Source organism: Perca flavescens, chromosome 2, assembly GCF_004354835.1.
Source record: "Perca flavescens isolate YP-PL-M2 chromosome 2, PFLA_1.0, whole genome shotgun sequence".
In the NCBI taxonomy this organism is placed as follows: domain Eukaryota; kingdom Metazoa; phylum Chordata; class Actinopteri; order Perciformes; family Percidae; genus Perca; species Perca flavescens.
Genome location: NC_041332.1, coordinates 21,941,700 through 21,953,044, shown reverse-complemented (window position 1 = coordinate 21,953,044; position 11,345 = coordinate 21,941,700). Strand labels below are relative to the sequence as shown.

Sequence of the window (11,345 nt, the reverse complement as noted above, 5' to 3'; positions counted from 1 at the left end):
AGCATTTTAGCATGCCGATGTTGTTTGTTCTCTCTGTCTGTGTGTGTGTGTGTGTGTGTGTGTGTGTGTGTGTGTGTGTGTGTGTGGGCCCCTTGAGTACAGCCTCACAGAAGCACCAGCATGACTATAGATGCTTAGTCTGGTTTAAAATCTAAAGCTATCTTGTATATTATGTGTGCTTCTGGCTGCAAAATAAAGGCCTTCCATTGGACAACGAGTCTGGAAAATGAACAATAAGCAAAAATAGAGGAAGGAAAACATTTGAGGAAACTATGGGAAACTTTAATCAGGGATCCCCCTGCCATCATGGTTGGTGCAAAGAATATTGTTGGCTAAGAAACAGATGAAGACCAACAACATTCAACCTTTTGTAAGATTTGTTGGGAAAACTACCCTTCTATTCTGCATAAAAATGTGCATCACAGCCCCAGTGTTGTCGTTCGAGTCCCAACATTGATGACTCATGATTTAACTCACTCATTTACTGATGAGTCAGTCTGGGATTTGACAAGTTGTGATGCAACTATATGATAGTGACTTGAATTTTTATTTCTGCACACTTAGGACTTGAGGTTTTGATATCTTGGCTGCAAACTATATAGTATTTCCACAGTCTATCATGAAAACCTCCTCACGGTTGTTGTTGCTCATACACAGAAACAGACTACAGCCTAGCAGGGGAATGGACAACCCCGGCTGTTGCTGCTCCTTCTGCCAGACCAAAATAGAAGCAGGAATACGAGCCAAAAACAACTTTGTATTTGTGTTTGACGATTGGCCTTTTCAGAGGAGATCCATTTTAGCCACATCTCAAAAGCCCTCTCTTTACCTGATACACTGTGTCAACAGCCCGGTATCTGCAAAAATAGTGTGTGCCTGCCTGCACGCTGCTTGTTTTTTCTGCTTTCTCAAACCGTCAAGTTAAGGACCTTTTGCCGACTGCGAGTGGCCTTTGTGCTTCGCATCAGGATAAAAGCAGCTGCAGAATAAATGCACATAGATGGCAGGATAAGAGGAGGGACACAAAGACAAAGAGGAAGGGCATTCCTGGTCCATTTGAAGAAAAGTGGTGCCCTGTAACTGTAAGCTGTGCATTTGTGCCAGCACTCAGGTTTGTGTACATTTTGTTTTCAGCGTGTGTGTGTGTGTGTGTGTGTGTGTGTGTGTGTGTGTGTGTGTGTGTGTGTGTGTGTGTGTGTGTGTTTCCGCTCCCCTGGCATTGTGGCATTAAGGGTTGTGTAAGTGTATGTGTTGGCCAGCCAAAGCTAGTGACTCAGAGCGGTAGCTGGCTTACTTTCAGGTCAGTTAGCAACAGCAAGTGTGTCTTAGGAGGCACGTTAAAATGTGCTCATCTGCAGCAGTCTAACTAGAGAGGAGAGGAGAAGAGAAGAGGAGAAGAGAAGAGAAGAGAAGAGAAGAGAAGAGAAGAGAAGAGAAGAGAAGAGAAGAGAATGGCTAAGAGCTAACTAGGGCAACACTGGGTCATTTCACATGAATAATGACATTTCAGTATCTTACTTTCTTGGGCCTCCAGCCATTAGTCTGTAGCCTGATTCAACAAACCTGACACTGGAAAATGTGATTCATGCTGTTAGCAGCAGCTCACATTTTGGCTCAATAACCTTATTAAATTGGGAAGTTGTGTTCAGCTCAGATCTTGGCTTCTGACTCCGTGCTGATGCTACCCGAGCTGCAAACAGCTGGAGAAACGTTTACGGCATGTCTGTGGCATACCGATGAGCCAGGAGACACCCTTTTGTTAAATTATTCCATCCCACATCAACCCCTCCTCCTCCTCCTCCTCCATCACTGCCCCCCCTCCCCCCGCTCTTCTTCTTGTATGCTCCTCTTGCGGCTGTTCTCCCTTTCCTCCCACTCTCTGCTGTGCGCTTTGCTTCTTTACGCTTCATTAAATCCAGACGGGACCCTTGCACACGTCCCACCCCCACGTATGTCAATCAAGCTCATTTGCTTCATAGCAACAAGATATCAGCGATGCCTGGGCTCCTCCTCTCACACTCTTCTCCGACTCCTTATAGGGTAACATGTCTGCTTGTCAAACAAACCCCTCCCAATACACCCCCACCTTTTTACTTGTATAGTTTAATGAACGACTCCCCTTCCTCACACACCATTTCTAGGAGATCCCCGTTCAACATACGTGTGCGCAGGGACACACACATGATGGCCCTGTCATCCCTCCACAAGCTGTGTCAATGGCCCGCTCGGCTCCACTGCAGCATTTTATAAAAGGTAAACACTCCATTACAAAAGATGATGACATTATTTGTCCACATTTATTTCTCATTAAAAGCCAGACGCCACTCTAAACAAACACAAGTGCAGGTGAACACACAAACATGCAGATGGACGTTTACCCAACACGAACGCGCCTCTTTCAATACATTAGGTATGACTATACCAAACAAGTTAGTCTTGTTTAGAGCTCAAGTAGGGCTCTGTAATAATGAGCACCTATCTGGTTGTCAAGTGTAGCTTAAAAATGTACACCCAGCCGTAGGTTGGTGTTGTCACGGTCAACCACACCATCCAAGGAGTCAGCGAGGGCAACCCCTATCCATTTCAAAGGCAGGTTCTTTTGATATCCCCGAGGACGCCTCGCAGCGAGTGTTTTTAGAGCCATTAGAGATGCAAATAGCTGTTCAAGAGGCATTATCGTTACAGCAACTACAGGTTTTATAACCATCTCTTTTTTTTTTTTAGAAGCATAGTGCAAAAGGTGTTTACCTCACGTGGCTCTCCCGTCGACATTTTCCTCACTCTTCAACAGTGTTTGGAATAACGCCGTTTAAAAGAACGGCGTTAGGTAACGACGTTATTTTTTCAGTAACGGGGTAATCTAACTAATTACTTTTCCCGTCGTTACAACGCCGTTAACATTACTGGACGTTAAATGCGGTGCGTTATTATACATTGATTAAATAAACTGTGTAATCCAAATGCAACCCTGGCTCACAGCTAGTGAGGAGGTGGTTAATAACGAGGTAAGCGATTATGATTGGCTAAGGCAGAGTCCTGTTTCATGGTAGCCAATCAGAGCCAGTGTTTTCACACACACACACACACACACACACACACACACACACACACACACACACACACACACACACACACACACACACACACACACACACACACACACACACACACACACACACACACACACACACACACGATGAAGCAGCAGAGATGGCGAGTCAGGAGCAATCCGAGGAAAAGTTGGCATTTTCAAGGTGGAGATATAAACACTACTTCAAATTCATTGTGGTCAAAGGCAAGAACGTGCATGTAATGTGTACATTATGTCCAAGAGTGAAGACTTTGTCGACATCCGTTGTAAGCAACTCTAATTTAATGAAGCATCTCACAACGACACACGCATCTACAAAGCTAGTAGCCAAAAACACCGATACCTCCACCACAGATGATAGCTCGCCATCCTCTAGCAAAGAAGAACTCTGAGCAAAGTCCTCCAAGCAGCAAAAGCTAGATCTTTCAGCCTCACAACAAAAACCTAGGCTGAAGTCAACCGTATGATAGGCAGGTATGTTGTTAAAAGTATATGTGTCATATAAGTTTATATGGTGTAACTATTAACTGTTTACTTTCCTTACAAAGATAATACTTGAAGTGCAGGATAAACCTCTTGCTGTCTGTCGACGTGCAATAAATATCGTTCTGTTCTACTCATTTCAACTGACTTGTGAAAACTGCTAAAAAAAATCCCAATTCTTTGACATATAGCAATTTTTTTTTTTTTACAGTAACAAATTACGTTAAGTTACTTTCCCTGGTAATGAGTTACTTTTATTATAGAGTAATTCAGTTACTAACTCAGTTACTTTTTGGAACAAGTAGTGAGTAACTATAACTAATTACTTTTTTAAAGTAACGTTCCCAACACTGCTCTTCGAACCTTTTAACAATCCGTACAAAATGAATGACTCATGCAAGTTGCCAAGGCAACACAGCTCATTGGGATCATTTACCCAACATCATTGTTATCCCTGCAAAGAATCAATAACAAGATTTGTGGGCGAGGAGGTTGAGTGGGGGGGTTGAAACCTCATGACCCGTTTACAGTTTATGAAAGCGTGGCAGTGTGTGTGGTTCTGCAGCAGGTAGGTGTCTCTCCCTGGCCTTAGGCCACACGCTTAGGTGGGGCTTGAGAAAATATTTTAGTCTTTTGCAACCCATCTGCTCCTCCAACTCTCTTGCAGCAACAGACAAAAATATTAGCATACACTGTAGAAGTGCTAAAAAAGTACTGCTGTCAGAAGACATCTCTGATGAGAAAACACACACACACACACACACACACACACACACACACACACACACACACACACACACACACACACACACTCTGAAATAGCATCAGAGCGTCCATCTCTGAATAATTTTTGCTTCCTCATCCACCGGGCTTCCTTGGCAACTACCCGATGGTGTCCAATCATCATTAAAGTGCTCATATTATGCTCATTTTCAGGTTCATAATTGTATTTAGAAGTTATATCAGAATAGGTTTACATGGTTTAATTTTCAAAAAACACCATATTTTTGTTGTACTGCACATTGCTGCAGCTCCTCTTTTCACCCTGTGTGTTGAGCTCTCTGTTTTAATTACAGAGTGAGGCATTTCACTTCTGTTCCTTCTATATTGTTGGGAGTCGCACATGTGCAGTAGCTAGGTAAGGTCTACTACCCAGTCAGAAGCAGAGTATGAGAGCGTGCCACGCTAGCAGCTAGGCGAGCATTATAACGTGTGTTACAAAGTGATGCGCGTTCGTCACGGAAGTAAAGGCTGGACTACAATAGAGCTGTTTGGAGCAGAAAAAAAGATATACAACACAATAAAGGAAAGGGAAAAAGCCAAAAAGCATAATATGACCACTTTAAAAATCAATTTTTTATTCTCCTGCTCCCATTCTCTTACTCTTATCCCAACCCATCCCCCTCTTCCAGGGGCTCTTAGAGGAAAACATTGAGATAACAGCTGCCAGGGCCTCAGGGAGAGCAAGAGGAGGGAGAAAAGAGGTCAAACAGTAAAGAGAGCAGGATTCCAAGGTACGGCTGAGAGAGAAGCACATACACAAGCAAGGGCAGGAAGAAACACACACACACACACACGAAATGTAATGATATAACGAGACACTTCACGCACCAACTTTGCAGCCCACTGTGTGCTTCGGCTTCTGTGCGTTTGTGAAATGTGTGACACAGAAATTACTGTGAGGCGGTTTTGTTAGCTGAATAGAAGAGATGCAGAAGGGAGGAGGAAAAAAGAAAGACAACTGTTCTGGGAACACCTGTCCCTTTCGCTCACAGGGCTTGATCGATGTACAGAGACAGCTGCAGAGGCAATAAAGACTTTTTTTTTTAATATACATACCTCTCTCTCCCCCTATTTCTTCACGGTTTCCACTCAGAAATGTCTAAAGAGTTTACCGCAGAAACAGTATCCAGTAGAACAGACTAACATGCTGTACTGTATGCATCTTTTGAGCATACATAATACATGGCAGAGCACAGTTTCTGGCAGTGGCAGCTCTTGATGTTCAGATCATGTGCGCTTCTAGCTCTGGGCAGGAGAACAGATGCCACAACAACAACGTGCAATAATACATCGCCGCTTGTGCATTTCACCGTAGCAAATCATAATTGTAGCGATACAATCTCCAAGCCTGTATCATGCTGTCATCTACGCCTACTACGCTATTTTCAGTGTTTATATCCCCCATAGCAACTGGATGCTGAGTCCTAACAAGAGTCTGAAATGCCATGACTGGACCACTCAAGTAAAGGGGGTCAAGAAGAGTCCTCATCTGTCAGTAGTTATTTAACATATCACGACTCAATGACAGTGCTGCCCGCTCTGATGCCGTTCCATGTACAGTGGAGCCTGAGACTCAGCAAAGATACACAGCAGAGGAGGACATGAAAAAGATATCAAGATAAACACTCACCGAGAACACGGAAGGATAGTACAGTCCCATCATCGTATTCTGTGCAACAACTCAAACTGTCGTTGCTCCTCTCTCTCTCTCTCTCTCTCTCTCTCTCCTTTCCTCTTCTCACGCTGCCTCGCTTTCCTCTCCGAGCCTGTGTCACCTCACCAGCACAGTCTCTCTTGTCTGTCTCACAGATTCAAAATCTCCCTCTCTCTGCCCCCGCTCACTTTGTCTGCCATGCCAATCCCCCCCTCCTCTTCCTCCTCCTCTGCTGGCCTCTGTCCCTGTCACTCTTCCTCGCTTGCTGTCTTTATTTTCCTTTTCCCTCTGTCTCTCTCTCCCACTCACTCTTTTCTTTCCCTCTCCCACTCGCTTCTTACTTTCCCTCTACCCCCAGCCTTCCGTTTCGCTGCTGTGCCCTTGCCTGCTCATCTCTTCTGTCTCTTCTCCAGTCCTCCTCCTCCTCTCTCACCCAGATAGCCTGACGCCTCCCCCTCCTACTTCTCTGCCTCTGTCACACCTGCAGACTTTCCCCTCCCCTCTGCTTCCCTCTCATGTCGCAGTCCCTCCCCTCTCTCTCTTCTTCTGTTCTCTTTCTCCATGTAGGTGAGTTAACTGGGGCTGCTGGCACCACTGGGAGAGGAAGATTCTCTCTCTCTCTCACCAGATGCACACGGTTACATAAATATGCTGACAATTTACATGTTTGTCTCATGTTTGAATGAGCGCCCACATTTTTCTGTAAAAGTCACGACTACACTCTGACTAGGTCAAACCTAGAACTGTTTCATAACACTTCCAACACAGTTCAAGTCTAAATACAGTTTCACACACACACACATATATATACACATATACATACACACATACCTATCTATCTATCTATCTATCTATCTATCTATCTATCTACACACACACATATATAAGATTCACCATGTCACACTATTTATATTTTAAAAAAAAAAAAAAAAAAAAAAGTCAACAATGTCCAACATGGTAATACTGAACTCATACACCTATATAGCATTTGTCTTCAGCCTGACATCCAACAGATGCATGCATCATTTCCTTGTGCATGGATAGGCAATTTAAATCTTGCACAGGAAAGGTGGACTCCACCAGTAACAATAAAAAAACACTACTAGAGTGCAAATTACAGAATGTCAATAATAACACTGTATTACTATATGCTGGCTATAATGGTTTGATAGGATGTTTAAATATGCAAAGAGAGTAAACATAGGTCTCATTTGTAAGGTAGTCTCTTAACTGTCATTCATCATGTTCTTCATGCTCGTGATTATCTTCAACTTGGCTTCAATGGTAAAACAAGTTTTAACATCTATCACTAATGCAGGGAACACACATTGTCCTTAAAATCATTTAATTTTTGCTCCTCACCACAAACTTTCACTCTCCAGGTGACAAAGATCACATGAGCTTTGTTCTTTTCCTTGTCTGGTCCATATTTGTATAAGTTACTGGATGATCACCTACATATTTGGGCGGAACGATTTGGAAAAATGGGAAATGATAATTTTTTGCATCATTCTCATTTTCATTAAAAGAAAATATTGAAAGTATTTTTTTTTTGCGAGGATCTGTATCTTAAGTCTGTACAATTCGATTTGTAGGCTGGGACATGTCTGCAGCACCAAAATACTTAATATATAATGATATTTTGTGGTCCATATATTGTAATTTCGAGAAAATTATGATTCAGCCCTGTACATCCCATTATATATATATATATATATATATCCCCCAAAACATTACTTTAACAGATAGAGAAAGACAGGAAAGTTTCATATTCCATGTCAGAATATGGTTCTCTTGACACATCAGGTCTCTGTTGCTCTCCAGGCTCTTCCTTTCAGGAGTCTTTGATCACATTATTCTCACACTGCTGTTGACAGTTTAGCACCTCAGTGTTGTGGGAGCTGCCCAGCATTGTTTTTCTTCCCTCTCTGCCTGCCCCCCCCCTCCTGGTCAGAGGCCGGTTCACACTTCCCAGTCCCTCAAGTAGCCCTTGGCTAACATCTTTAAGTCCCAACAAGAGATTGCTCGGCAGCACTTGTTATTCTTCAAACATTATCATGAGCAAGGAAACAGTTCAAAGCTGTATTACCTTACGGTGGAATAAAAATGGCTAATTGGCTTGCGCAATATCCGCTAAATGGCACAACAGACTGCCAGGAAAAGAAATATTTCATACTGAAGCAAGTAAGAGCGCACAAGAAAAATCTTAAGACAGATAAAGTGCAGATAAGCGGCCAGAGGTTGTTGGGCATCACAGAGAGTGAGGGATGAGGGGATTATGGGCAGAGCATGAGAGGATGAGTGGATGATCTAAGGATTAACAACATAGACTGAACAGTCTAATAACACAATCAGCAGGCTAATACAAACACGAGTAAACAGATTGTCTTACACACACACACACACACACACACACACACACACACACACACACCCTTTTAAATGGATGTAGTGCTTGTTTGAGGAGAGAAAAAGAACAATTCTTGATTTTTAATGTCGTGAACAGAAAAAAATAAATGGGATTTAAAAAAGGTCAAATATGATTAATAACATTGCTGATTGTTGAGAATAGAAAGAAAACTTGTGGGAGGGTGAGACTGGAAGAGTGAAAGGTGTGGAGGCATGTCTTCTTCTACACAACTGATCATTTTTAATCTACACCCCCACCTTGTGGTTTAGAGAGCTTCACTGAGCCATAATAATGCCTTATGAATATAGAAAAAGAAATATCAGAAGATAGGATGGTGGAATATTATAAAACATTGAGCATATTTGAGATTAAATTATGTCCTTACCTGACTATGAGACGGGTAGCCATGGTAACCAAGGGTCAAAGGGTCGTTGTTCTGTAAGAGAAGAGAGAGCAAATGTTTGGATACATGGTCAGTTATTTGCAAAGCAAAAAGACACTTGATGTAATATTTATTCTAATTATTTATTCTTTCACACTTTTCATTTAACTTTACAGTTCTGTGGCGTTACTGACTCCTAATCAAATTAACTCGCCCGGTGAGACACTCCTGCTACATCTCCTCCAGAGTTTTCCACTCAGCGGATCTTTTGTCTGCTTGTAAAGACGTGATAAAGGGGGCGAGAGAGATCATGCGAGTAGGAGATGAAAGACGGGCAGAATGAACGCGCTCTCAAATCATAAATAGGTCAGGGGTGTCAGCAAGGATGAAGCCTGTTGGTGTGAAATGGCATCATGAGCAGTGATGCAATCTACGACACATTCCTCTCAATGCTCTGGTTGCTGTGTAAAGCAAAGACGGATACATCAAACATCTGGTGAGTAATTACAGTTTAACAAGACGCATTTTGTTTGGAACCAAATATTAAAGATAAATCAAGTCCCCCCTCTGGAAAATAGTTTGTAACTCACTTTATTTGTGCTCATAACACTGTGTTCCAGGTTTTATGCTAATGTTTTCCAATTTAGAGGGAGCTTTACGCAGCAATTACAACATGCTTTGAAGGGGGAAAACAGATTCGCCTGTCTCTGGCTTCATATCACTAAATTTGAAAAAAAACTCAGAAACTCAGCTCCAGCACTCAGGAACCAATGTCCCTCATCTGCTCTGTCCCCAGGGGGAACATTTTGCTCTGCGCACTTTACAGCTTCAGTTCACCTGATTAAAACTTTAGCCATCTAACTTTGGACCCTATGGGGCTTTTCAGCTAAAGCTAACCACAACGTTTTCAAATGCGAGAGGCTTGGTGAGGGGAGGGATGGGGGGGATCGTCTTCGTGATGGAAAATTGCAGTGTGTGAGTCTATCTCAGAGCCAAAAATGTACTTAGTGAACTGGCTTTGGGAGACAGAAGCTCTAAATAATGAATCACCTCTTAGAGGCTTGAATAACATAAATAAAGTATAAACCTTATTTTACAGCGAGGCCAAACGCTAAACACAACGCACTGCAGGTATGGAGAAGAGGAGGCTCAAAACAACACCAAAAAAAGAGGAGACAAAAAGAGACTTATGGGGCAGTATGCTACGTCAAAGTGAAAGGGGAAGACATCTGGGAATTCATATTACGAGAGGCTGAGGGAGGAACCAGAGCTGGAAATACAGCGGGAAATGGACAGCAAAGGAAAAAAACGAATAGAGCTGGAAGGAGCAAAGGCAATGACTCACACTTAGGCAGAGTCATGTGCTTAATTTCCTTAAGGAACTGGGAGGAATGAGAGATGGAGGGCTGCGTGGTGGCTGCTCGAGTCGAGTGTTTATCAGCCTCACTCTCAACACCAGTCACTAGCACAGTACATGAGAGGCAAGAAGATGTTATATTGGTGATGACAAATGAAGCACATCTGATTCTAAAACAAGAGAAGAAACTGCAGGGGAATACCGTGTGAGGAATCAAGAGAAAGTAACAAAATGACTTGAAGTCAACAGACGGCGAAGAAGGGTGGAGGGGGAGGAAAGGAGAGCTTGGGGGGCGGATGTAGGGAACAGGGCCGACCCTGTGATAATAAAATCTGAAAACAAGTGAAGGAGGAGAAGCTCAGTTACCTCCAACTTTGTCCTGGTATGGTTCTGTGTGTGTGATTGTTTTGCGAGTGTGTGTGATTTCTAATTTAGTCACAAGACTCGTGTCTATTCCCATCGTACCTTGGGACAGCTGCTCTTCTGAAGAAGAGTGGAAGAGGAACTACATTTCACTGCTCTGAGAGTCATCCTACCTAACTGCAAAGCAGGGCACTCCATACACTCAGGAGGATGTGAATCCATTTCATCCACAGAGCACTTATGTGCTAAGCCTCCAAACAGTTGGCCAGATGATCTGAAGTTTATTTTCCCTCAATGTACTTCACATCCTTCTGACTTTCCACAGTAAACCTACGCATGTTTTTTCAGGGGGATGTTGGCTGCAGGCAAAATTTTGGATACCGACTCAATGGTTGTGGGATAATAATAATCATATAGCGGTATTGGCTAGAGAAGCACATGCAACATAATCAAACTGGTGCCCACTGCGTTGATCTGTTGTTATTTTTATCCCCCAATTTATTTCAGCTCTAATTGGAGAAGATTATTATTTGCATGTAATTATTTACTGCACAACATAATTGCCTATTATGATTGCTTCATTGCAACAGCATTCCACTGAAACTAGAGCCTGATACTGGACTTCTGGAATCATGTTAATGCCCTTTTTTGGTAAAAATGTTTGGCTGCTGTTAGTTTTTTTTATTTTAGCAGGGATTTATTAAATTTGATGAGCACCGGGCACAGAAAGAACCTGGTCAAACTATGTAATAAAGAGATTTCTACATAATCTGAAGCACTTTTATGTAAATTATGTGAACAGCTGCTGCTAATAAATTATTT

At 42.6% G+C, this 11,345-nt stretch overlaps 1 protein-coding gene across 7 annotated transcripts in view; it reads right to left on the bottom strand.

Annotated features, from left to right (window-relative positions):
• Window positions 1-11,345, bottom strand: part of rbfox2 (RNA binding fox-1 homolog 2) — a 35,067-nt gene that overhangs the window by 18,049 nt on the left and 5,673 nt on the right. For 6 of the 7 annotated variants that reach the window (XM_028590213.1, XM_028590227.1, XM_028590221.1 and 3 more), the window contains exon 2: window positions 8,807-8,857. In XM_028590213.1, coding sequence (XP_028446014.1) covers window positions 8,807-8,857 — 51 coding nt within the window. Of the gene's footprint in view, window positions 1-5,987; window positions 6,394-8,806; window positions 8,858-11,345 lie in introns of those variants that run through there. The other variant, XM_028590257.1, reaches the window with a different exon arrangement.